Source organism: Staurois parvus, unplaced genomic scaffold, assembly GCF_062004578.1.
Source record: "Staurois parvus isolate SC_StPar_1 unplaced genomic scaffold, SC_StPar_1.0 ptg002027l, whole genome shotgun sequence".
Classification (NCBI taxonomy): domain Eukaryota; kingdom Metazoa; phylum Chordata; class Amphibia; order Anura; family Ranidae; genus Staurois; species Staurois parvus.
Window position 1 is genome coordinate 26,882 of NW_028319823.1, and position 24,526 is coordinate 51,407.

At 46.1% G+C, this 24,526-nt stretch overlaps 1 protein-coding gene across 1 annotated transcript in view; it reads left to right on the forward strand.

The window, feature by feature from the left end:
- POLQ (DNA polymerase theta) overlaps nucleotides 1–24,526 on the forward strand; it is a gene marked incomplete at its 5' end in the record, with an annotated part of 68,418 nt that overhangs the window by 25,126 nt on the left and 18,766 nt on the right. Inside the window, 7 exons of the mRNA XM_089664766.1 lie at nucleotides 7,093–7,333; nucleotides 10,239–10,432; nucleotides 12,711–12,848; nucleotides 16,768–16,942; nucleotides 18,728–18,854; nucleotides 20,024–20,130; nucleotides 23,166–23,350. Coding sequence (XP_089520892.1) covers nucleotides 7,093–7,333; nucleotides 10,239–10,432; nucleotides 12,711–12,848; nucleotides 16,768–16,942; nucleotides 18,728–18,854; nucleotides 20,024–20,130; nucleotides 23,166–23,350 — 1,167 coding nt within the window. The remainder of the gene's footprint in view (nucleotides 1–7,092; nucleotides 7,334–10,238; nucleotides 10,433–12,710; nucleotides 12,849–16,767; nucleotides 16,943–18,727; nucleotides 18,855–20,023; nucleotides 20,131–23,165; nucleotides 23,351–24,526) is intronic.

Here is a 24,526-nt window from a genome sequence, read left to right on the forward strand (position 1 = left end):
AACTCCCCTAAGCCTCCAGTCATGTGATGCTCAAGTTAGAGGAGGCGGGATCTTTCTGTAGGTGTCACTGCCTGCATGACATGGACGCTTCCTATTGGCTGTGCCAAGGCGAGGTTCTCCCAGGATCCAGAAGAGGGCTGATGTGCAAGGGGAGCATCTTGGATTGGCCGATGCAGCCCACTTTTGCAGTGCCGTGATAGCTGGCCTCCGCAACTAGAAATGGCGCTTCATAAGGACAGGAAGGGGAGGCGGTGGGGGGCGGATGGGTAATATTTGCCCAGAGATTAGTTTTTCTATAGGGCAGGGAAAGGTAGGATTCCATTTTGGTTTTTACTGTCAGTGGGGATTCTGTTAGGGCTTGGGGACTCCAAACTACGGCCTGCAGCAGGATTTTATCTGGCCTTCAGCTAGGGTCAGTGGTCTCTCACACAGGTCTTCAGGTTAGCCTTCAGTCTTTGTCCCCAACATACACCGCATCGCCCTCTCCAGTCTACAATGCAAGTTCCCCCTGGCTGCCTGTCATTGTTGGTTGCTATGACCGCCAGCATCCTAACAACCAATTATGAATGTCTCCCTTACTTTAGCGTTCCTCCCTACATCAGAGCCCCAGTCAGTGTTCCCCCTTATGTGAGAGTTCCCATCAGCTTCCTCACTTTCATCAGGGCCCCGTTCAGAGTTCCTGCTTACATGAGGGCCCCTGATTCACGTCAGCCTACGGTCTCCATTTCTTTCCATCATCCACAATGCCCTCCAAAGGTATCCAGTGCAGGTTTTCCTGGCTCTTCAGTCATTATGCCATCATTTCTAGCAACCAAGACCGCCAGCATCCTAACGACCAGTCATGGAAGTCTTCCTTACATCAGAGTCTTGCCTTTACAAGCCCCAATCAGATTCCCTCCTTAATGAGAGGTCCTATCAGTGTCCCCCCTTTACTTTAGGATCCTGTTTTGATTCTTCCTTACATGGGAGTCTCCAGCAGACTCCCTCCTTACATCATAGTCCCCTCTTGCATTAATGTCCCCATCAGAGTCTTTACTTCAGAGTCCTCCTCAGAGTCCCTGCTTACAACAGGGCCATAGGGACCCTGATTCAGATCAGCCTATGGTTTCCATTTCTCTCCAACATCCACAATTCCCACCCCCAGATTTCCCTGACTGAGCTGTCATTGTACCATCATTGGTTGCTAGGACCGCCTGCATCCTAACAACCGATCGTGGGAGCTTCCTTACATCTGAGGCAGAGCTCCTGTTTAGTGCCCCCAGCGGCGGACTGACCATTTGGAAACTCTGGCACTGCCCGAGGGCCCGGGGTCAGTAGGGGGCCCCATGAGATGCCCCTGCTACCTTTTTCATAGGCTTTTTTGAGTTTGGGTAAGGACACAGGGGCCCCATGATCCCCTATTGGCCGGGGGCCCCATGAGTTGTCAGTCCGCCCCTGGTGCCGCCCCTCCCACCCACACTCCACAGTCCTGTTCAGAGTCCCCCTTTAACATAGAAGTCCATAGAAGTCCCATGCAGAGTCTCTCCTTACATCAGAGCGTCTGTCAGAGTCCCCCCTTACATCAGGGTCGCCTATAGGGACTCTGATGGGCTTACGTTTTATTTGTAATTTTTTTTTCTTGTTTTGCTGAAGTTCCTTTTACTGAAGAAAGCTCACCATTTTATTCTCCAGGGTCTCTGCTTTTGGGGCAGCAAAAGTGTTTGTGATTCTAAAGGCTATTTTTTTTTTTTTTTTAAGGAAAAAATAACAAACATGTCTGTACTTACCTGCTGTGTAATGGTTTTGCACAGAGCAGCCGGATCCTCCTCTTCCCAGGTTCCCCTCCGGTGCTCCTGGCCCCTCCCTCCTGTCGGGGTGCCCCCACGGCAAGCAGCTTGCTATGGGGACACCTGCTGCTATGCGTATCCATTCACACACGGAGTCCCCCTCGCTCTTCTCATTGGCTCACTGGCTGCGGTTGACAGCAGTGGGAGCCAATGGCTCAGTCAATGAGGAGAGGGACTCCCGGGATAACCGAGACTCCAGTGCACATCGCTGGATCGAGAGGGGGCTTAGGTGAGTTTTAGGGGGGGCTGGGGTGAGGTTTTTTTTACCTTCGGGCATAGAATGAGCCTTTACAACCACTTTAAAGGGACAAACCATTGCAGGGATGTACTGAATGTTCTTTTTTAATGATTTAATGCATTTGCGCAGTGATAATCTTTTTTTTTTTTTTTAACTAAAAGTGGAGTTTTCCTTTAAGATTGATAAAAGCAGCTTTTGCTCCTCTCTCTCCGGCTCTCCCCCCATCAGAGGGTTTTACATGTGTAATGAGGATTCCGGCTGATGAGAGGGGAGATTTATCAGGTAGTGTAACCTTCCATGGCTCCGCTCTGCGGTTCTCACGCCTGATAAGGACGGGGCTCAGCGCCATCACCAGATGGATTCACTTCGGGATTAATCTCCTTCTGCAATCAGCTTATCGCCAGCGAAGGTTTATTGGATTATCTCATCACAGGCCGAACCGGATCTGACCGCATCTAATTATCTGCTACCTGTCTCTTCCCTCCAAACCAGCAAATTTCATGTGTTTCTGGGGATAATGATAAGAAACATATTCCGTGTTCATCTCTGCAGTACAGGCACATTGCCCGGGTTTTGTCTTTTTGAAAATACACCAAGTAAAGATAGATACTGTTTGATCCTGCCAGAAATTCGGTGAGCTCCTAACTTCCTGTAGTGAGCTGACTCCCAGTGCATGTCCTGCATGAATCCTACTGGAATTCTACCCTGCCGCAATTCAAAACCCCTCCCTCTCTCATCTCCATGTTCCCTCCCCATTTACAAAACCCCTCCCCCTCATTTCCATATTCCCTCCCCATTTACAAAACCCCTCCCCCTCTCATTTCCATATTCCCTCCCCATTTACAAAATCTCCCCCCCCCCATCTCCATATTCCCTCCCCATTTACAAAACCTCCCTCTCTCATCTCCATGTTCCCTCCCCATTTACAAAATCCCTCCCTCTTCCATCTCCATGTTCCCTCCCCATTTACAAAATCCCTCCCCCTCTCATCTCCATATTCCCTCCCCATTTACAAAATCTGCCCCCCCTCATCTCCATATTCCCTCCCCATTTACAAAATCCCTCCCCCTCTCATCTCCATATTACCTCCCCATTTACAAAATCCCTCCCCCTCTCATCTCCATATTCCCTCCCAATTTACAAAATCCCTCCCTCTCCTCATCTGTATAACCCCTCCCCATTTACAAAATCCCTCCCTCTCCTCATCTTTTTAACCCCTCCCCATTTACAAAATCTCTCCCTCTTCTCGTCTCTATAATCCCTCCCTCTCCTGCTCTCTATAACCCCTCCCCGTTTCCAAAATCTGGTCCTGTCCTCGTCCCTAACCCCTCCCCATTTACAAAATCTCTCTCTCCTCGTCTCTAACCCCTCCCCATTTACAAAATCTCGTCCTCTCCTCATCTCTCTAACCCCTCCCCATTTACAAAATCTTCCTCCCCTGGTCTCTATAACCTCTCCTCATTCTCAAAATCCCTCCCTCTCCTCGTCTCTTTAACCCATTTCCAAAATCCTTCCCTCTCCTGGTCTCTATAACCCCTCCCCATGTACAAAATCTCTCCCTCTCCTCATCTTTATAACCCCTCCCCATTTACAAAATCTCTCCCTCTCCGCATTTCTGTAACCACTCCCTATTTACAAAATCCCTCCCTCTCCTCGTCTCTATAACCACTCCCCATTTACAAAATCTCCCTCTCCTGGTCTCTATAACCCCTCCCCATTCTCAAAATCCCTCCCTCTCCTTGTCTCTATAACATCTCCCCATTTCCTAAATCCCTCCCTCACCTGGTCTCTATAAACCCTCCCCATTTACAAAATCTCTCCCTCTCCTCCTCTCTGTAAGCCATCCCCATTTCCAAAATCTCGTCCTTTCCTCGTCTCTATAACCCCTCCCCATTCTCTAAATCCCTTCATCTCTGTAACCCATTCCCAAAATGCCTCCCTCCTTGTCTGTATAACCCACACCCCTTCTCATCTCCATTATCTAGGGGAGCATTTCTGTAGGCCAGCAGAAGAGAACTGGGCAGCATTATATGTAGGCAAAAAATGGCTGAAATAGGTTGGAGGAGTTCAGCAGCACTGTGATCCCCCCCACTGCTTTTCTTTATAACCCCTCCTCATTCCCAAAAATCTTCCCTCTCTTCTTTATAATCCCTCCCCATTTCCAAAATCCCTCCCTCTCTTTTTCTCTATAATCCCCATTTCCAAAATCAATCCCTCCCTCTCCTCGTCTACATAACACCTCCCCATTCCCTAAATCCCTCCCTCTCGTCTCTATAACACCTCCCCATTCCCTAAATCCCTCCCTCTCCTTGTGTCTAACCCTCCCCATTCTCAAAATCCCTCCCTCTCCTTGTCTCTATAACTCCTCCCAATTCCCAAAATCCTTCCCTCCTTGTCTCTATAACCCCTCCCCAAACCCAAAATCCCTCCTTCTCGACTCCATAACCCCTCCCCATTCCCCAAATCCCTCCCTCTCCTCGTCTTTATAACCCCTCCCTATTCCCCAAATCCCTCCCTCTCCTCGTCTACTTAACCTCTCCCCATTCCCAAAATCCCTCCCTCTCCTTGTCTCTATAACCCCTCCCTATTCCCAAAATCCCTCCCTCTTGTCTTTTTATCTTCTCCCCATTCCCAAAATCACTCCCCTTCTCATCTCCATAATCTAGGGGAGCATTTATGTAGAGCAGCAGAGGAGAACTGGGCAGCGATTATATGTTGACAAAAAATAGCTGAAATAGGTTGGAGGAGATCAGCAGCACTGTGATTCCCCCCCACTCCTTTTCTCTATAACCCTTCCTCATTCCCAAAACTCTTCCCTCTATTCTTCTCTATAATCCCTCCCCATTTCCAAAATCCCTCCCTCTCTTTTTCTCTATAATCCCTTCCCATTTCCAAAATCAATCCCTCCCTCTCCTCATCTCCATAACCCCTCCCCATTCCCTAAATCCCTCTCTCTCATCTCTATAACACCTCCCCATTCCCTAAATCCCTCCCTCTCCTTGTGTCTAACCCCTCCCCATTCCCTAAATCCCTCCCTCTCCTTGTGTCTAACCCCTCCCCATTCCCAAAATCCCTCCCTCTCCTTGTGTCTAACCCCTCCCCATTCCCAAAATCCCTCCCTCTCCTTGTCTCTCGAACTCCCCCATTCTCAAAATCCCTCTCATTGTCTATAACTCTTCCCCATTCTAAAAATCCCTCCCTCTCGTCTCTATAACTCCTCCCAATTCTCAAAATCCTTGTCTCTATAACCCCTCCCCAAACCCCTCCCTCTTGTCTTTTTATCTCCTCCCAATTCCCAAAATCACGCCCCTTCTCATCTCCATAATCTAGAGGAGCATTTCTGTAGACCAGCAGAGGAGAACTGGGCAGCGATTATATGTAGACAAAAAATGGCTGAAATAGGTTGGAGGAGATCAGAAGCACTGTGATCCCCCCCACTCCTTTTCTCTATAACCCCTCTTCATTCCCAAAACCCTTCCATCTATTCTTCTCTATAATCCCTCCCCATTTCTGAAATCTCTCACTCTCCTCCTCTCCATAACCCCTGCCCATTCCCAAAATCCCTCCTCCTCGACTCCATAACCCCTTCCCTTTCCCAAAATTCTTCCCTCTTATCCCTATAACCCCTCCCCATTCTCAAAATCCCTCCCTCTCCTTGTCTCTATAACTCCTCCCCATTCCCAAAATCCCTCCTTCTCCTGGACTCCATAACCCCTCCCCATTCCCCAAATCCCTCCCTCTCCTCGTCTCTATAACCACTCGCCATTCTTTAAATCCCTCTCTCTTCTTGTCTATATGAAACCTCGCCATTCCTAAACTCCCTCCATCTCCATAATCTAGGGGAGCATTTCTGTAGACCAGCAGAGGAGAACTGGGCAGCGAGTACATGTAGACAAAAAATGGCTGAAAGTTGTTGGAGGAGATCAGCAGCACTATGATACCTCCTTCTCCTTATCTCTATAACCCCTCCTCATTCCCAAAACTCTTCCCTCTATTCTTCTCTATAATCCCTCCCCATTTCCAAAATTCCTCCCTCTCCTCATCTCTATAACCCCTCCCCATTCCCAAAATCCCTCCCTCTCCTTGTCTCTATAACTCCTCCCATTCTCAAAATCCCTCCCTCCTCATCTCTATAACTCCTCCCCATTTCAGAAATCCCTCCCCCTCCTTGTCTCTATAACCCCTCCCCCTCATCTCTATTACCCCTCCCCATTCCCAAAATCCCTCCTTTTCCTCGACTCCATAACCCCTCCATTACCTAAATCTCTCTCTCTCTCCTTGTCTCTATAACCCCTCCCCATTCCCAAAATTCCTCCCGCTCCTCATCTTTATAACACCTCCCCATTCCTTAAATCCCTCCCTCTCCTCGTCTCTATAACTCCTCCCTATTCCCCTAATCCCTCCCTCTTGTCTTTTTATCTCATTCCTAAAATCCCTCCCTCTCCTCATCTCCATATTCTCGGCGGAGCATTTCTGTAGGCCAGCAGAGGAGAACTGGACAGCGAGTACATGTAGACAAGAAGTGGCTGGTTGAGACTGGAGGAGATCAGCAACATTGAGATGGAGGAAAATGATAAAAACAGAACTTTATAAAAAGCTGATCCCGTTTTTTATTCGTGTTTTACACCTTTGTAGAGTCTCTTCTCTCCTCTACTAGAATTACTCTGATTTCACTGCACACTGTGAGCTTATCACAATGTACATTAGAACCTGCAGCAAGTCAGATAGAGCCCGCCCTATTTCCTGGCTGGAGGACGTCCAGCATCATCCAGCCCTTAGCAGCATGAATGCCCCTGGCCTGTCTCTTTCATTGATTGCATATCAGTTCATTCAATCATGGAAGCTCAGTATCACATATGTGCAATCTGTATGCAAATACAATCTGCCCAGGAAGGCCCACTCCTCCAGGCTAACATCCACCACCAGGCAGACTAAATGTCATCCCGCTTGGCTATACTCTACAGCCCCATTGGTGCAATAAAACCTGAAACTGGCAAATCTCCTGTAACTACAATTCCTATTCTGCAGGTGGCCTGCTGGTTGCTGGACCCCGGCTCCAAGGAACGAACCATTCACAACATGGTGACAAACTTCCTGCCGCATGAGCTCCCCTTGCTGGACGGAGTTGGAACTGGCCAAGGAGTTCAGAGCCTGGGACTCTGTGCTGGTGGTGACCAATCAGGGCGCTACAGAGCAGCCATAGAATCGGTTCTCACCTTTGGCATCATGACCAAGCTGGACGGGCTTTTAGAAAGAGAGAAACTAAAAGGTAATGACCGCTCCTCCCCCTCTCATCTTAAAGGGGATGTCCTCCATTCTTTTGTCTGGGTCAACCTAGGCCTTTCTATCATCCATCAGAGGTCTTTATTTCCACTGGACCAAAACCATTATAATTTCCAGAGGTCTGGAGTCAGGAACAGTCTGCATCTTAGCGACACGGAGGGAATCCGGACCTGTAGCAGAAACTACTTTTCCTTTTGAAAATGCTGCTTGTCTGGTCATCATGTTTGTGCACTTCCTTTGGTACTTGTCAATGACATGGAATAAGCTTGGGTTCTGACTTCACTGGCTGCATACTTGTCCTGCATCAGTGACTTAAAGTATTACCATAGAGTGCCAGACCTGATTAGGTGCCTGAGATGGAGCGTAGCCCCATATTTCTCTTTGTGTATTTGCTTTAGGGTGAAGGACGCCCAGTCACTGGCTGTCTTCTGGGAGCTCCATGGGGAGAGGCAGGGCAGAGACACAAACCACTGCAGGAAATCTCAGCATTGTGGGAGGGGCAGAGACACCTTGTGGGAGGGGCAGAGACACAAACCACTGCAGGAAATCTCAGCATTGTGGGAGGGGCAGAGACACCTTGTGGGAGGGGCAGAGACACAAACCACTTCAGGAAATTTCAGCATTGTGGGAGGGGCAGAGGCACCTTATGGGAGGGGACAGAGACACAAACCACAGCAGGAAATCTCAGCATTGTGGGAGGGGCAGAGACACCTTACGGGAGGGGGCAGAGACACAAACCACTGCAGGAAATCTCAGCATTGTGGGAGGGGCAGAGACACAAACCACTGCAGGAAATCTCAGCATTTTGGGAGGGGCAGAGACACCTTGTGGGAGGGGCAGAGACTCAAACCACTGCAGGAAATCTCAGCATTGTGGGAGGGGCAGAGACACCTTGTGGGAGGGGCAGAGACACAAACCACTGCAGGAAATCTCAGCATTGTTGGATGGGCAGCACCTTGTGGGAGGGGCAGAGACACAAACCACTGTAGGAAATCTCATTGTGGGAGGGGACAGAGACACAAATCACTGCATGAAATCTCAGCATTGTTGGATGGGCAGACACCTTGTGGGAGGGGCAGGGACACAAACTACTGCAGGAAATTCAGCATTGTGGGAGGGGCAAAGACACTTTGTGGGAGAGGTAGAGACAAACTACTGCAGGAAATCTCCCCATTGTGGGAGGGGCAGAGACACAAACTACTGCAGGAAATCTCCCCATTATGGGAGGGGCAGAGACACAAACTACTGCAGGAAATCTCAGCATTGTGGGAGGGGCAAAGACACTTTGTGGGAGAGGTAGAGACAAACTACTGCAGGAAATCTCCAAATTGTGGGAGGGGTAGAGACAAACTACTGCAGGAAATCTCCCCATTGTGGGAGAGGCAGAGACACAAACTACTGGTGGAAATCTCCCCATTGTGGGAGGGGCAGAGACACAAACTACTGGTGGAAATCTCCCCATTGTGGGAGGGGTAGACACAAACTATTGAGGGGTGGAGTCACACATTATAGCAGGAAATGTCACCATTGTGGGAGGATGGAGACATGAAACACAGTTGGGAAAGCTTCCATTTCACATGTTCAGTACTGACCGGCCTTCCTGCTCTGCATTCTTCATTGTGGGTTTCTCCGCTCACTTCTGAAAAACATCAATGCTGCTCCACAATATAAAATAAACACAATGCCCTTAGCTCTCTCTCCTGCCCAGTTCCTCCTCCATCACTCTTCCCTTCCCAGGGCTCAGTATTTTAAATCATTAGCCATGCACATGATCAACGCAGCCAGACTCTGTATTCCGGTTCTATGGGGCTCCACACGCTCTCCCTCTATCCGTGAATGGCTCACTCGAGTGGGTAAAACGGCGGACATGGAAGAACTGGTTGCGACTGCCCTCGATACTCCTACGAAATACTCTCATGTATGGACCTGCTGGACCCATTTTCTGACTACCCCGGAATATCGATCCCTCATGGACCAATCTGTCTAAAACCTAATTTGGACTTCCTGATAGTGTTATTTAGTGGTATTTGACCTGAGGGTGTCCTCATACTCCCCCCTGTGTTACACACGCTTTCCTTTGACGCCGCTGATAGCTTAGGTTCTACCCACTCCCGCTACTGTTTGTCTGGAGGATAAGATCTTTTTGTCAGTTGTCCCTTCTCTTATTTTGCCCTCCCCACTTGCTTCCCTTCCTCCCCCTCCCCCCCCCCCTTTTTTTTTTTCTTTTCTTCTCTCTCTCCCCCCCTCTTCTTCTTTCTGTCCCCCCCTTTTTTTTTTTTTCTCTCGCCTTCTCTTTTCTTTTCTTTCATATGCTTTTACACGTTTTGGACACTTTTTCCGATAGCACACTGAGTATGCGGTCAGCATCACCTCCCGCAATTCGTTCGCGGTTCCCACGACAATTACTCCTACATTCGCACAATTCCTCCATCGTATTCTGTAGTATTGACTCTCACATAGGCATCGTACTGCTCTTTTCCCCCCTACAGATTTTTATCGCTAGACGTTATGGTGGAAGGCCAGACGTCTCTTTATGTTTAGCACTTGACAAGCATACCTAAATATTGCTGGCACAAACCTGTCGTGGCCTAGTTCATCCACACTGTTTGGTCTTGCGTTGGACCTCATTTGCCTTTGTATGATTTATGTTTTGCTGTTTGTCCTATGTGCATTTCCTCTGTACATTTTCGTGTGAAAATTTGTATCTTGTTTTCAATAAACTTTGTTTTTTGGAAAAAAAAAAAAAAAATAAACACAATGACTCCAATGAGCAGTTCAGTTTTGAATGGAGCTGGCCTTTAGTATCACCTGGACTGGGAACTTCTCCAGAAATAGTAATCTGTGGTGATGTATTATTCAGGCTGTTTTTCTTCTGTCTTGTCCATCCACAGATGTATTCCGCAATGTGGAGATGCCCACTCAGTACTGCCTGGGGCTCCTGGAGCTGAACGGCATTGGATTCAGTACGGAGGAATGCGAGACCCAGAAACACATCATGCAGGCCAAGCTGACCGAGATCGAGGCCCAGGCCTACCAGCTGGCCGGACACAGCTTCTCGCTGACCAGTCCTGATGACGTCGCTCAGGTACCAGGCCAACCTCATCCGTCTTATGGGTGGGATTGGCTCAGCACTGGTTAGGAAACATAGAGAGCCTGTGCTGACTTTAGCATTCTCATTTCTTTTTTGCAACCCTAACAATGAGCTTCTATTCGCTCTCTGCCTGTGACGCTGTTTTGCTTTGCATCTATTAGGTCACTTTGCAGTAAAGCGAGGAAGTTTAGAAACCTCTGTAGTGTATTATCGTGCTTTTACTAAAGAAATGCTCTACATACAAACTGATACAATTGTAGGAATATGGTACAAGACTGACAGATATTATAAGATATGCCCACAACATGCGCAAACTATCCATCCTTCCTAATGAATAAGTGCGTATAATGTATCCAATAAGTGTACTAAATATCTACTTAACTTATGTCGTCTTATGGCTCCTTCCCTCACTTGATTGTCCAAATCCTCTCTCTAACCCTGTAGCATCATTTCCTGTCCTGAGCTCCACGAACCAGCCCAACAGGTTTGTTAGCACATCAATAGAGGAATCTTGGCTTCTAAACAATATATGCTCTAAAATGTAACAATTTACATATCTAGGCTATAAAAGAAAAATCACCAAAATAGCCATAGCAACACAGATGCAAATATTGTTCCCAGTTTCTGTGTGCACTACAGATCACCTCCCCACTATCTGCAGTGGGGGATGCTGCTGTCCCCATTGCATCTCCCAATGGATGGGACTATCTACTGAAGGGGGAGGTGACTTGATGGCACTATTGGGGAGTAGGGGCATAATGAGCAGTAACAGAGGCCTCAGTGAGATCTATGCCTAGCTCTTGACTAGAAGTTGTGGTATAAAAGAAGTGAAAAACTATAATGAAAATATTATATATAAAAAAACTCCTATCTATCTATCTATCTATCTATCTATCTATCTATCTATCTATTATCTATCTATCTATTATCTATTATCTATCTATTATCTATCTATTATCTATCTATTATCTATCTATCTATTATCTATCTATCTATCTATCTATCTATCTATCTATCTATCTATTATCTATCTATCTATTATCTATCTATTATCTATCTATCTATCTATCTATTATCTATCTATCTATTATCTATCTATTATCTATCTATCTATCTATCTATCTATCTATCTATTATCTATCTATCTATCTATTATCTATCTATCTATTATCTATCTATCTATCTATCTATCTATCTATCTATCTATTATCTATCTATCTATCTATCTATCTATCTATCTATCTATCTATCTATCATCTATCTATCTATCTATCTATCTATCTATCTATCTATTATCTATCTATCTATCTATCTATCTATCTATCTATTATCTATCTATCTATCTATCTATCTATCTATCTATCATCTATTATCTATCTATCTATCTATCTATCTATCTATCTATCTATCTATCTATTATCTATCTATCTATCTATCTATCTATCTATCTATCTATCTATCTATCATCTATCTATCTATCTATCTATCTATCTATTATCTATCTATCTATTATCTATCTATCTATCTATCTATCTATCTATCTATCTATCTATTATCTATCTATTATCTATCTATCTATCTATCTATCTATCTATCTATCTATCTATCTATCTATTATCTATCTATCTATTATCTATCTATCTATCTATCTATCTATCTATCTATCTATCTATCTATTATTTATCTATCTATTATCTATCTATCTATCTATCTATCTATCTATCTATCTATTATCTATCTATCATCTATCTATCTATCTATCTATCTATCTATCTATCTATCTATCTATCTATCTATCTATCATCTATTATCTATCTATCTATCTATCTATCTATCTATCTATCTATCTATCTATCAATCAATCAATCCTGGTGGCTCCCACATTTAAACCCTACCTTGATGGTGGCCCATATTTTTATGCTGTATGCAGGTATAACAGACTTTTTTGTCTCCCATTGTGTCGGGCCCTCAGGTGTGCTGCACCCATGCGTTTGGAGCCCACACAGTAAAAACCTCTTCCTTCCACTGAGATCTGATACGGGTCCTCTTTGCAATTCTGTGTTGTGTTTCTCATTGACCTGATGATCTCCATTCTCTGGCGTAGCCTGTCAGACGCCGTCCTGTAATCTGTTCTCTATGGTCTGTGCACATAGGACAGATTAGATAGCATGTTACGGATTGTACATCAGGGACTGTCATTGTGGACGGGCTGTGTGCTTTTTTTTTTTTGTAATATGGTCGTTGAGTTCCTACATCCTCTGTGTGTATTCAGGTCCTGTTCATCGAGCTCAAACTCCCTCCCAATGGGGACATGAAAGGTCAGGGGAACAAGAAGACTCTGGGCTACACCAGGAGGGCGGCCATCAATGGAAACCGAATCCGACTCAGCAAGCAATTCAGCACTACCAAGGTATCCAATGAATACGTAATATCAGTTTATCGATCTGGTAAAAGACAACAGTGCTGCCCGTGAAATATTTTACCCGTTCCCTAACACTATCATCCACGTTTTAAAAAAAACACTTCAAGTACAGAAGAATACCTGTCCATCTGCCAGAAATCCGGTGAGCTCTGGTCTTCCTATAGTGTGATGACAGCACAGTGCCTCTGCTTTACTAATAGCCCAACCAGCGTTGCTCTCCCCTGGTGGACTACAGAACACCTCCCCCTTAAATTCTGGAGATGCGGAAAGTGTAATGGACACCAGTAACATCTGGAAAATAATATTTAGGAAAAGTTAGAGTTCATGTTTTTTAGAGCTAAATTTAGGGCTTAAAAACCTAAAAAAGAAAAAAAAGTTTAAATATAATCTTCAATAGACACAAAAGATATGTTGACTCAGTGTGTACCGAAGTCCATCGCAGTCACAGGTAGTGCCTTATAAAAACAGCAGTGACATCATGACTGGTGCTGTACATTGCCTGTGCAGACAGCAGAGTTGTGGGAGGGGTCCCAGCAGGCTCCACCCACTACAGATCGCTGAAAACTACAGGAGGGGGCGGAGACAAGACCTGCGAGCCCTCTGGGGCACCCAGTACGACATTCCCGCGACAACACAGCGATTGGCGGCTCCCAGTAACCGGTTGCTTTAATGGGCTGGAGGATCATGTGATAGCTATGCGATCGCATGATCACAATGTCAACAATTCATAACAGCTGCGATTCTTATAGAGATGCTGTGATTAGCTCCCACAGCTCTCACATGATACCTAGACCAGTCACATCACCCTATACCACGTGATAGCTGTGGGCCAATCACAGCCGTTTGAATGTAACCCATTCATGACCGTGCAAAACATTGCTGTTACAGTGATCATCACTGTAACTGCAATCAAAGTGTAGAAAAAAAAAAATCCTTGATCACTCCCCCAGAGTAGTAAACTATGGTGACGTTGAACTACTCTGATAACAGGATAAAAAAAAAAAGAAAAAATATGTTTAAAAAAAGTTTAAATAAATGAAATAAAATTTTTTTTTTTTTTTATTCCTGATCGCCACCACAACAGTCATATGGTGGCACTGTATTGCACTGGTGACAGCTTGTTAACCACTTCCAGTCCGGACACTTCCCCCCCCTTCCAGTCCGGACACTTCCCCCCCCCTTCCAGTCCGGACACTTCCCCCCCCTTCCAGTCCGGACACTTCCCCCCCCCCCCCAGGCCAATTTTCAGCTTTCAGTGCTATCACACTTTGAATGACAATTGCGCGGTCATGCAACACTGTGCCCATATGAATTTTTTATCATTTTTTGAGACAGATAAAACTTTATTTTGGTGGTATTTATTCATCACTGGGATTTTTACTTTTTTTGCTATATAAATGAAAAAGTCCAAAAATTTTGAAAAAAAGTGTTTTTCTTATAAAATTTTACAAATAAATAATATTTCATCATAAATCCTGGCCAAAATTTATTCCGTTATCTTTTTAGTAAAAAAAAAATAACTCAAATTAGTTTATAACCAAAAATTATAATTTTTAAAAAAAATTTTTTACATTTTTATTTTATTTTATTTTTTTATATTATTTATGGGGTTTTTTTTCTACATACTGTCACCCTAGTGGTACAGTGTCACCATTGTGACACTGTACTACTTGTGGGGGGTGATGAAGATTTTTTTTTTATACACTGATTGCTTTTACACCCATAAAGGCTGTAAAAGCAATCATTTCTCCTTCTCTCTGGCTGCATTCTTGCAGCCATTGAGAAATACTGTGAGAGCTGTGATTGGTCACAGCTTGTCACATGGTACAAGGCTGTTGTGAATAGCCCTGTACCATGTGACCTCTGTGATCATTCACAGATTTCACACGTAGTAAGCAATGATGTCACAAGTGACATCTTGCTGACTACTCTGCATGTGATCACTGATTGGCCAATCAGTGATTTATTTATTTATTTATTTCAGGTATTTATATAGCGCTGTCAATTTACGCCGCGCTTTACATATATATTGTACATTCACATCAGTCCCTCACCCTCAAGGGGCGTACAATCTAAGGTCCCTAACTCACATTCATACACATACTAGGGCCAATTTAGACAGGATCCAATTCACCTACCAGCATGTCTTTGGAGTGTGGGAGGAAACCAGAGTACCCGGAGGAAACCCACGCAGGCACAGAGAGAACATGCAAACTCTAGGCAGGTGGTGCCGGGGTTGGGATTCAAACCAACGACCCTAGTACTGCCAGGCGGAAGTGCTAACCATTTAGCCACTGTGCTGCCCCAGTGATCACATGATCGGGACCTCACGTAGAGGTCCCGTCCGACGATCGGTGTTCCACTGTGTCCGGAGGACACAGCGGGCACTGGATCGCGGTGCTGCGCACTGCCTGCGCGCTGTTTATAAATGGCCACCCGACCCTGCACTGCCACCGTCCGGCCGTTTATATACAACGGCCTGACGGGTGGTGGTTAAAAAAAAAAAAAAAAAAAATTTAATTCATATTTCAAAACATCGTGACAAACATTACAACTTCAAAAAGCTGGCCATGCCTCTTACTGAATACCTCAGACTGTCTACTTTCCAAAAAGGGGTCATTTGGGGGGTATTTGTACTGTCCCGTCATTTTTGGAGCTCAAGAAATGAAAGCCGCCATCATCAGGATTGATCAATTTTCAAATATATATATATATAACATAGTTTGTAGATTCTATAGCTTTCACACAAATCAATTAATATACACCTATTGGGATTTTTTTTTTCTACCAAAGACATGTAGCAGAATACATTTTGGCCTAAATTCATGAAGAAATTTGATTTTATTGGATATTTTTTTTTTAACAGAAAGTAGAAAATATAATTTTAAATAAAAAATCTCAGTTTTTTCTCATTTATATAATGAAAAAAAACAGTGGTGAACAAATGCCACCAAAAGAAAGCTCTATTTGTGTGAAGCGAATGATAAAAATGTCATTTGGGTACAATGTTGCATGACCGCGCAGTTACCAATTAAAGTAGCGCCGTGCTAAACAGCAAAAAGGTGGCCTGGTCCTGAAGAGGGTAAAACCTTCCGGAGGTCAAGTGGTTATTGAGTGAAATCCAGTGGTCATGTGACTGTGGGACTCAGGTCTGATGCCTGTTGTGCATGGCGGGGGGCATGTTTACATGGGAGGCATCCAGTTGTCCGTCATGGGGATGTGGAGAATGTCCACACTGGGTACTCTGCCTCATTCCATGCTCCTGTATGCTGTGAAGCTCAGCAAAGCTGGGCAAGGCACGGCGTGTCAACGTATTGGCACGTCATCATGTAAGTCCCATAAGTAGATGAAGGATAGAACGTACCACGCTAGCACAAATCTGCTTCCGTGGCTAGCGTGGTCAGAAAACTAAAAGAAGGCCAAAGGGACTGGCAGGATCACCAGATATTTAATGTGCATTCACATGATATAAACAAAAACAAGCTATATGTGAATGATGAGGGGCAGAGGAACGTAGTCCAAAAAATTAATAGTAAGTCTGAACTCCTAGCAGGAACCCAAAAATACCTTTACAGGCCCCCCACCCCCCACGAGCTTGCTATCTCTCAATACAATCCGGGGTTAGTAGGCCTGCATTGTATGTGATGATGTCAAAGGGCCAACCACAGGCTGGAACCTCAAAAAGAAGGACCGTTCAACAGGCTCCAGTGCTGTCCTTCTTTCTGAAGTTCCAGCCTTTGGTTGGCCCCTTGACATCATCACATACAATGCAGGCCTACTAACCCCGGATTGTATTGGGAGATAGCAAGCACGTGACTGCAGCTGTGAGTGGCTGGACTGGTCGTACGGATAAAAGGGAACGCTCAAAAACTTCCACTTTGATGAACTGTCTGTCCTCTTCCATCAGGATGTTCTAGAGAAGTTGAAGCCTCTCCACCCTCTTCCTGGCCTCATCCTGGAATGGAAGAGTATCACCAACGCCATGACCAAAGTTGTCTTTCCGCTACAGAGAGGGAAGAGCTATAGCCAGACGCTGGACATGGAGCGAATCTACCCCGTCTCCCAAACACACACCGCTACAGGTGGGCTTCCAACTCATTCTCTAGTGTAAATTTTAGTTTGAGCTACTGAGCACTCTAAACAATGGGAAGTATGGAGATACTGTAAAATATGTGAAATAGATCCAAGTACACCATCTGCTGGCTGAATATACAGTGAAGGAAATGCGTATTTGCTCCCCGGCTGATGCTGAATGTTCGCCCCTCACACAGAAATGATCGGTCTAACAATGGAATGTTCGGTGTAACACTGAGAGACAGAATACAACAACAAATTCAGCAGAAATGCGTCTAACAAATGATGACTGATCTGCATGTTCATGAGGGAAAGAAGGATTTGATCCCCTTCACAAAACATGACTTAGTACTTGGTGGCAAATCCCTTGTTGGCAATCACAGAGGTCAGACGTTTCCTGGAGTTGGCCCCCAGGTTCGCACACATCTCAGGAGGGATTTTGGCCCACTCCTCTTGGCAGATCCTCTCCAAGTCATTAAGGTTTGGTGGCTGACGTTTGGCAACTCGAACTTTCAGTTCCCTCCACAGATTTTCAATCGGATGAAGGTCTGGAGACTGGCTAGGCCACTCCAGGACCTTCATGTGCTTCTTCTTGAGCCGCTCCTTTGTTGCCTTGGCCGTGTGTTTTGGGTCATTGTCATGCTGGAACACCCATCCACCACCCATTTTCAATGCCCTGGCTGAGGGAAGAAGGTTCTCACCCAAGATTTGATGGTACATTGCCCCGCCCATCGTCCCTTTGATGCGGTGCAGTTGTCCTGTCCCCTTAGCAGAAAAACACCCCCAAAGCAGAATGTTTCCACCACCATGTTTCACAGTTGGGATGGTGTTCTTGGGGTCATAGGCAGCATTCCTCCTCCTCCTCCAAACATGGCGAGTTGAGTTGATGCCAAAGAGCTGGATTTTGGTCTCGTCTGACCACAACACTTCCCACCAGTCCTCCTCTGCATCATTCAGATGTTCAGTGGCAGACTTCAGACGGGCCTGGACATGTGCTTTCACTGCAGGATTTCAGTCCTTGTCGGCGTAGTGTGTTACCAATTGTTTTCTTGGTGACTGCGGTCCCAGCTGCCTGGAGATCATTGACAAGATCCTCACGTGTAGTTCTGGGATGATTCCTCACTGTTCTCATGATCATTGACACTCCACGAGGTGAGATCTTGCATGGTGCACCAGACCTAGGGAGACTGACACTTGTTTTGTGTTTCTTCCATTTGTGAATGATTGCACCAACTGTTGTCACCTTCTCACCAAGCTGCTTGGCCATAGTTTGGTAGCCCAGTCCAGCCTTGTGTAGGTCTACCATCTTGTCCCTGACATCCTTGGACAGCTCTTTGGTCTTTGCCATGGTGGAGAGTTTGGAATCTGATGGTTTGATGGCTCCTGTGGACAGGTGTCTTTTATACAGGTAACAAAATGAGATTAGCAGCACTCCCTTTAAGAGACTGCTTCTAATCTCAGCTTGTTACCTGTATGAAAGACACCTGGGAGCCAGAAATCCTGCTGAATGATAGGGGATCAAATACTTATTGCCTACGCTGTAAATGTTTACAAAAACGTGAATGTACAATATATATGTAAATTGACAGCACTATATAAATATCTATAACAAATTATGGATATTAAAGTAGAATAATACAGTAATCCATTTTTTTAAGCCAACTACCCAATAATCAGGAAGACATTGTAACTTTTCTTTTCTTTTTTTTTTTCTTTTTTTTAAAAGTAGATTTTTAAAGAAACAGACTGAACATGTTTTTACAGATCTCCTTTTTTTTTTTTCTTCCCTTCAGGTCGTGTGAGTTTCACTGAGCCAAATATCCAGAATGTTCCAAAGGATTTTGAAATTGAGATGCCTCGATTGGTTGAAGAAAGTCCTCCGTCCCAGGATTCGGGGCCCTCCACTCTATCGAAGCAGCGGTAATAGAAGATTTCTAAGTACATGATCAGCGTGGATTGTACATGGGCTGTGTCGTGCTTTACGTATGTGTTCTCTGACATCGCATTCTCTGTAATAGGCTGAGAAGTCAGAACATCCAGGTGGAAATAGTCATTTACTTTACTTTGTTCGTTAGTAAACGGTCGGCCTCACACTGATGACATCAGCGCTTTGTTAGTGCATCTTTGTCACCTCGGGGTGGGAACCACATACTGCCCATTGAAGGATGGGGAGATCTCTGCCCTCAAAGCATTTATAATTATTATTATTATTTTATTATTATTATATAGTATTTATAAAGCGCCGATAGTTCGCTCAGCGCTGTACATTACAAAGGGGGACAGAACATGTGACAGAACAATACCAATACAATGCAAAACATGAGGGGATTGAGGGCCCTGCTCTTTGGAGCTTACAATCTAGGAGGGAGGGGATAGTGGCACAGGAGGAGAAAGCTGTGGGGGATGGGGTGGTAGGAAAAGTGGAGGAGGTCGGCAAGTTAGCAGGGGGTGGGGTAGGCTTCCCTGAAGAGATGGGTTTTCAGGGTGCACCTAAAGGAGAGGAGAGTAGGTGATAATCTGATGGGTTGGGGCAGGGAGTTCCAGAGGATGGGTGACACCCTGGAGAAGTCCTGGAGGCGGGCATGGGAGGAGGAGACCAGGGAACTAGAGAGAATGAGGTCTTGTGAGGAGCGGAGTGTGTGTGTTGGGTGGTACTTGGATATTAGGTCGGTGATATAGTTCGGGGCAGTATGGTGGACGGCTTTGTACGTCAGTGTTAGGATTTTGAATTTGATCCGTTGCGCAATCGGAAACCAGTGGAGGGATTGGTAGAGGGGGGTGGAGGACACTGAGTGGAGGCCAGTGGAGGGATTGGCAGAGGGGGAGGACACTGAGTGGAAGCCAGTGGAGGGATTGGCAGAGGGGGGTGGAGGACACTGAGTGGAGGCCAGTGGAGGGATTGGCAGAGGGGGGTGGAGGACACTGAGTGGAGGCCAGTGGAGGGATTGGCAGAGGGGGGTGGAGGACACTGAGTGGAGGCCAGTGGAGGGATTGGCAGAGGGATTATCATGGACATATCTTTTGCTCTGTGCCTAGCCTCACATGTCTGTGACATCGCTGCGTGCTAGAACATTTTTTTTTCTTTTCAGGAGTAAGAAGAAGTTTGCATTGCCAAAACTCCAGGCAGATCAGATCCCAGCGGAGAAGGGGGTGTCATTCTTCGTCAGCATGCGGCACGCCTTCGTCCCGTTCTCAGGTAACATCTCTATCAGAGCTCCGTACAATACATGATTTCTTGGTGAAGGGAGTTGAGCTTCCTCTGCTCTAACCCTTATCTTCCACCACATCCTGTTCAATAGACACTCCAATCCATAGTTCACCCATCAGAGAGTCACAGCCAATGAAAACCACTGTGGTTGTAATTGGGGTTCCTTCGAAGGCCAGTCCTTACTGGTGTACCACATGGCTCTGAACTAGGTCCTGTTTCATTTGGGGCAGCACAGTGGCTAAATGGTTAGCACTTCCGCCTGGCATTACTCGGGTCGTTGGTTCGATTCCTCTATGTAGATCTTTATATCACTAGAGGGGCCACCAGCAGGAGGAAGGAGGTCCTGATTCCTCTATATAGATCTCCATATCACTAGAGGGGTCACCGGCAGGAGGAAGGAGGTCCTGATTCCTCTACATAGATCTTTATATCACTAGAGGGGTCACCGGCAGGAGGAAGGAGGTCCTGATTCCTCTCTATAGATCCCATCACTAGAGGGGTCACCGGCAGGAGGACGGAGGTCCCGATTCCTCTATATAGATCTTTATATCACTAGAGGGGTCACCGGCAGGAGGAAGGAGGTCCTGATTCCTCTATATAGATCTATCACTAGAGGGGTCACCGGCAGGAGGAAGGAGGTCCCGATTCCTCTATATAGATCTTTATATCACTAGAGGGGTCACCGGCAGGAGGAAGGAGGTCCTGATTCCTCTATATAGATCTTTATATCACTAGAGGGGTCACCGGCAGGAGGAAGGAGGTCCCGATTCCTCTATATAGACCTTTATATCACTAGAGGGGTCACCGGCAGGAGGAAGGAGGTCCCGATTCCTCTATATAGACCTTTATATCACTAGAGGGGTCACCGGCGGGAGGAAGGAGGTCCTGATTCCTCTATATAGATCCAATCACTAGAGGGGTCACCGGCAGGAGGAAGGAGGTCCCGATTCCTCTATATAGATCTTTATATCACTAGAGGGGTCAACGGCAGGAGGAAGGAGGTCCCGATTCCTCTATATAGATCTTTATATCACTAGAGGGGTCACCAGAGGGAGGAAGGAGGTCCTGATTCCTCTATATAGATCTTTATATCACTAGAGGGGTCACCGGCAGGAGGAAGGAGGTCCTGATTCCTCTATATAGATCTTTATATCACAAGAGGGGTCGCCAGCAGGAGGAAGGAGGTCCCGATTCCTCTATATAGATCTTTATATCACTAGAGGGGTCACCGGCAGGAGGAAGGAGGTCCCGATTCCTCTATATAGACCTTTATATCACTAGAGGGGTCACCGGCAGGAGGAAGGAGGTCCTGATTCCTCTCTATAGATCCTATCACTAGAGGGGTCACCGGCAGGAGGAAGGAGGTCCCGTTTCCTCTATATAGATCTATCACTAGAGGGGTCACCGGCAGGAGGAAGGAGGTCCTGATTCCTCTATATAGATCTTTATATCACTAGAGGGGTCACCGGCAGGAGGAAGGAGGTCCTGATTCCTCTATATAGATCTATCACTAGAGGGGTCACCGGCAGGAGGAAGGAGGTCCCGATTCCTCTATATAGATCTTTATATCACTAGAGGGGTCACCGACAGGAGGAAGGAAGTCCCGATTCCTCTATATAGACCTTTATATCACTAGAGGGGTCACCGGCAGGAGGAAGGAGGTCCCGATTCCTCTATATAGATCTTTATATCACTAGAGGGGTCACCGGCAGGAGGAAGGAGGTCCTGATTCCTCTCTATAGATCCTATCACTAGAGGGGTCACCGGCAGGAGGAAGGAGGTCCTGATTCCTCTATATAGATCTTTATATCACTAGAGGGGTCACCGGCAGGAGGAAGGAGGTCCTGATTCCTCTATATAGATCTATCACTAGAGGGGTCACCGGCAGGAGGAAGGAGGTCCCGATTCCTCTATATAGATCTTTATATCACTAGAGGGGTCACCGGCAGGAGGAAGGAAGTCCCGATTCCTCTATATAGATCTTTATATCACTAGAGGGGTCACCGGCGGGAGGAAGGAGGTCCTGATTCCTCTATATAGATCCAATCACTAGAGGGGTCACCGGCAGGAGGAAGGAGGTCCCGATTCCTCTATATAGATCTTTATTTCACCAGAGGGGTCACCGGCAGGAGGAAGGAGGTCCCGATTCCTCTATATAGATCTTTATATCACTAGAGGGGTCACCGGCAGGAGGAAGGAGGTCCTGATTCCTCTATATAGACCTTTATATCACTAGAGGGGTCACCGGCAGGAGGAAGGAGGTCCTGATTCCTCTATATAGATCTTTATATCACTGGAGGGGTCACCGGCAGGAGGAAGGAGGTCCTGATTCCTCTATATAGATCTATCACTAGAGGGGTCACCGGCAGGAGGAAGGAGGTCCCGATTCCTCTATATAGATCTTTATATCACTAGAGGGGTCACCAGTGGGAGGAAGGAGGTCCTGATTCCTCTATGATCTTGCCTAAATTGTACAGTCTGGTGAAAAGAAGAGAAAGGGGGAACAAGACTGAAACCTTTAAAATAAGGGAGCAATTAAGGTTCAGCAGTTCAGGATTTTCAATATGAAGCTAAGATCAAGAACAGGAGGACATGACCTCATACTAGCAGGAGGAAAGTTAAGTTTCTGAAAGAGTAGTTGATGTTTGGAACAGACTTCCAGCAGAGGTGGTGATTCCAGCAACAGTAGATGAATGTAAACATGCTTGGGACAAACATACATCTAAACTCAGTCAAGTCAAAAGTTTCAAAATATAAAAGGGGAAGACTTGATGGACCATATGTGGTCTTTTGCTGCTACTCTTCTATGTTTCATTGATGGAAGTAAAGAACAGTTAGAACTTCTATGAGGATTTTATTGCGTGTTTTGGAGCTCTGCCTCTCTTCCTGTCCCTGGTGGCCCCAAGAACGGTCCCAACTCTTCTCCACTCCAGTGAAGCTCCCATCTATACAGAAGTCCTGTTATCAGTGTGTCGGCTTTCATCTCAGCACTTGTTATATTTCCGGTCCCCCAATCTCTGCAGGTGGTTTGATCCTGGCGGCGGATTACTCCCAGCTGGAGTTGAGGATTCTGGCTCACTTATCCCGAGATCGGCGGCTTGTACAGGTGCTGAATGGCGGAGCGGATGTCTTCCGGAGCATCGCCGCTGAATGGAAGATGGTTGACCCCAACACTGTCACTGACAACATGAGACAGCAAGCCAAACAGGTGAATGGGCTTCATTCACCACACAGACTACAGTGATGGGCAGGGTGGACCATGGAGGAAGGTGTCCTGTATATAGGAAGCGGTGGTCTTTTCTCCCCTGTGTCTCTGTGGTGTGCAAAGAATGTTCGCTTTGTGCAAACTCCAAACAGATCCTAGACGGGTCCAACACAGGGCTGAAAACTCTCTGAAGCCAAGTGATGGTTCTGAATGGCCAAACACCAGTGCTGTCACCTGTCAAATGGGGCTACAAAACGTATGTCTGGAAGTGTTGGGTGTTTTTCTGTGCACCAGTCAGCGATATGTACAGTGAAGGAAATGCGTATTTGCTCCCCTGCTGATGTTGAATGTTCACCCCTCACAAAGAAATTATCGGTCTAACAATGGAATGTTTGGTGTATTGTAACACTGAGAGACAGAATACAACAACAAATTCAGCAGAAATGCGTCTAACAAATGATGACTGATCTGCATATTCATGAGGGAAATAAGGATTTGATCCCCTATCATTCAGCAGGATTTCTGGCTCCCAGGTGTCTTTCATACAGGTAACAAGCTGGGATTAGAAGCAGTCTCTTAAAGGGAGTGCTGCTAATCTCATTGTGTTACCTGTATAAAAGACACCTGTCCACAGGAGCCATCAAACCATCAGATTCCAAACTCTCCACCATGGCAAAGACCAAAGAGCTGTCCAAGGATGTCAGGGACAAGATGGTAGACCTACACAAGGCTGGACTGGGCTACCAAACTATGGCCAAGCAGCTTGGTGAGAAGGTGACAACAGTTGGTGCAATCATTCACAAATGGAAGAAACACAAAACAAGTGTCAGTCTCCCTAGGTCTGGTGCACCATGCAAGATCTCACCTCGTGGAGTGTCCATGATCATGAGAACAGTGAGGAATCATCCCAGAACTACACGTGAGGATCTTGTCAATGATCTCCAGGCAGCTGGGACCACAGTCACCAAGAAAACAATTGGTAACACACTACGCCGACAAGGACTGATATCCTGCAGTGCCCGCAAGGTCCCTCTGCTCAAGAAAGCCCATGTCCAGGCCCGTCTCAAGTCTGCCACTGAACATCTGAATGATGCAGAGGAGGACTGGTGGGAAGTGTTGTGGTCAGAGGAGACTAAAATCGAACTCTTTGGCATCAATTCAACTCGCCGTGTTTGGAGG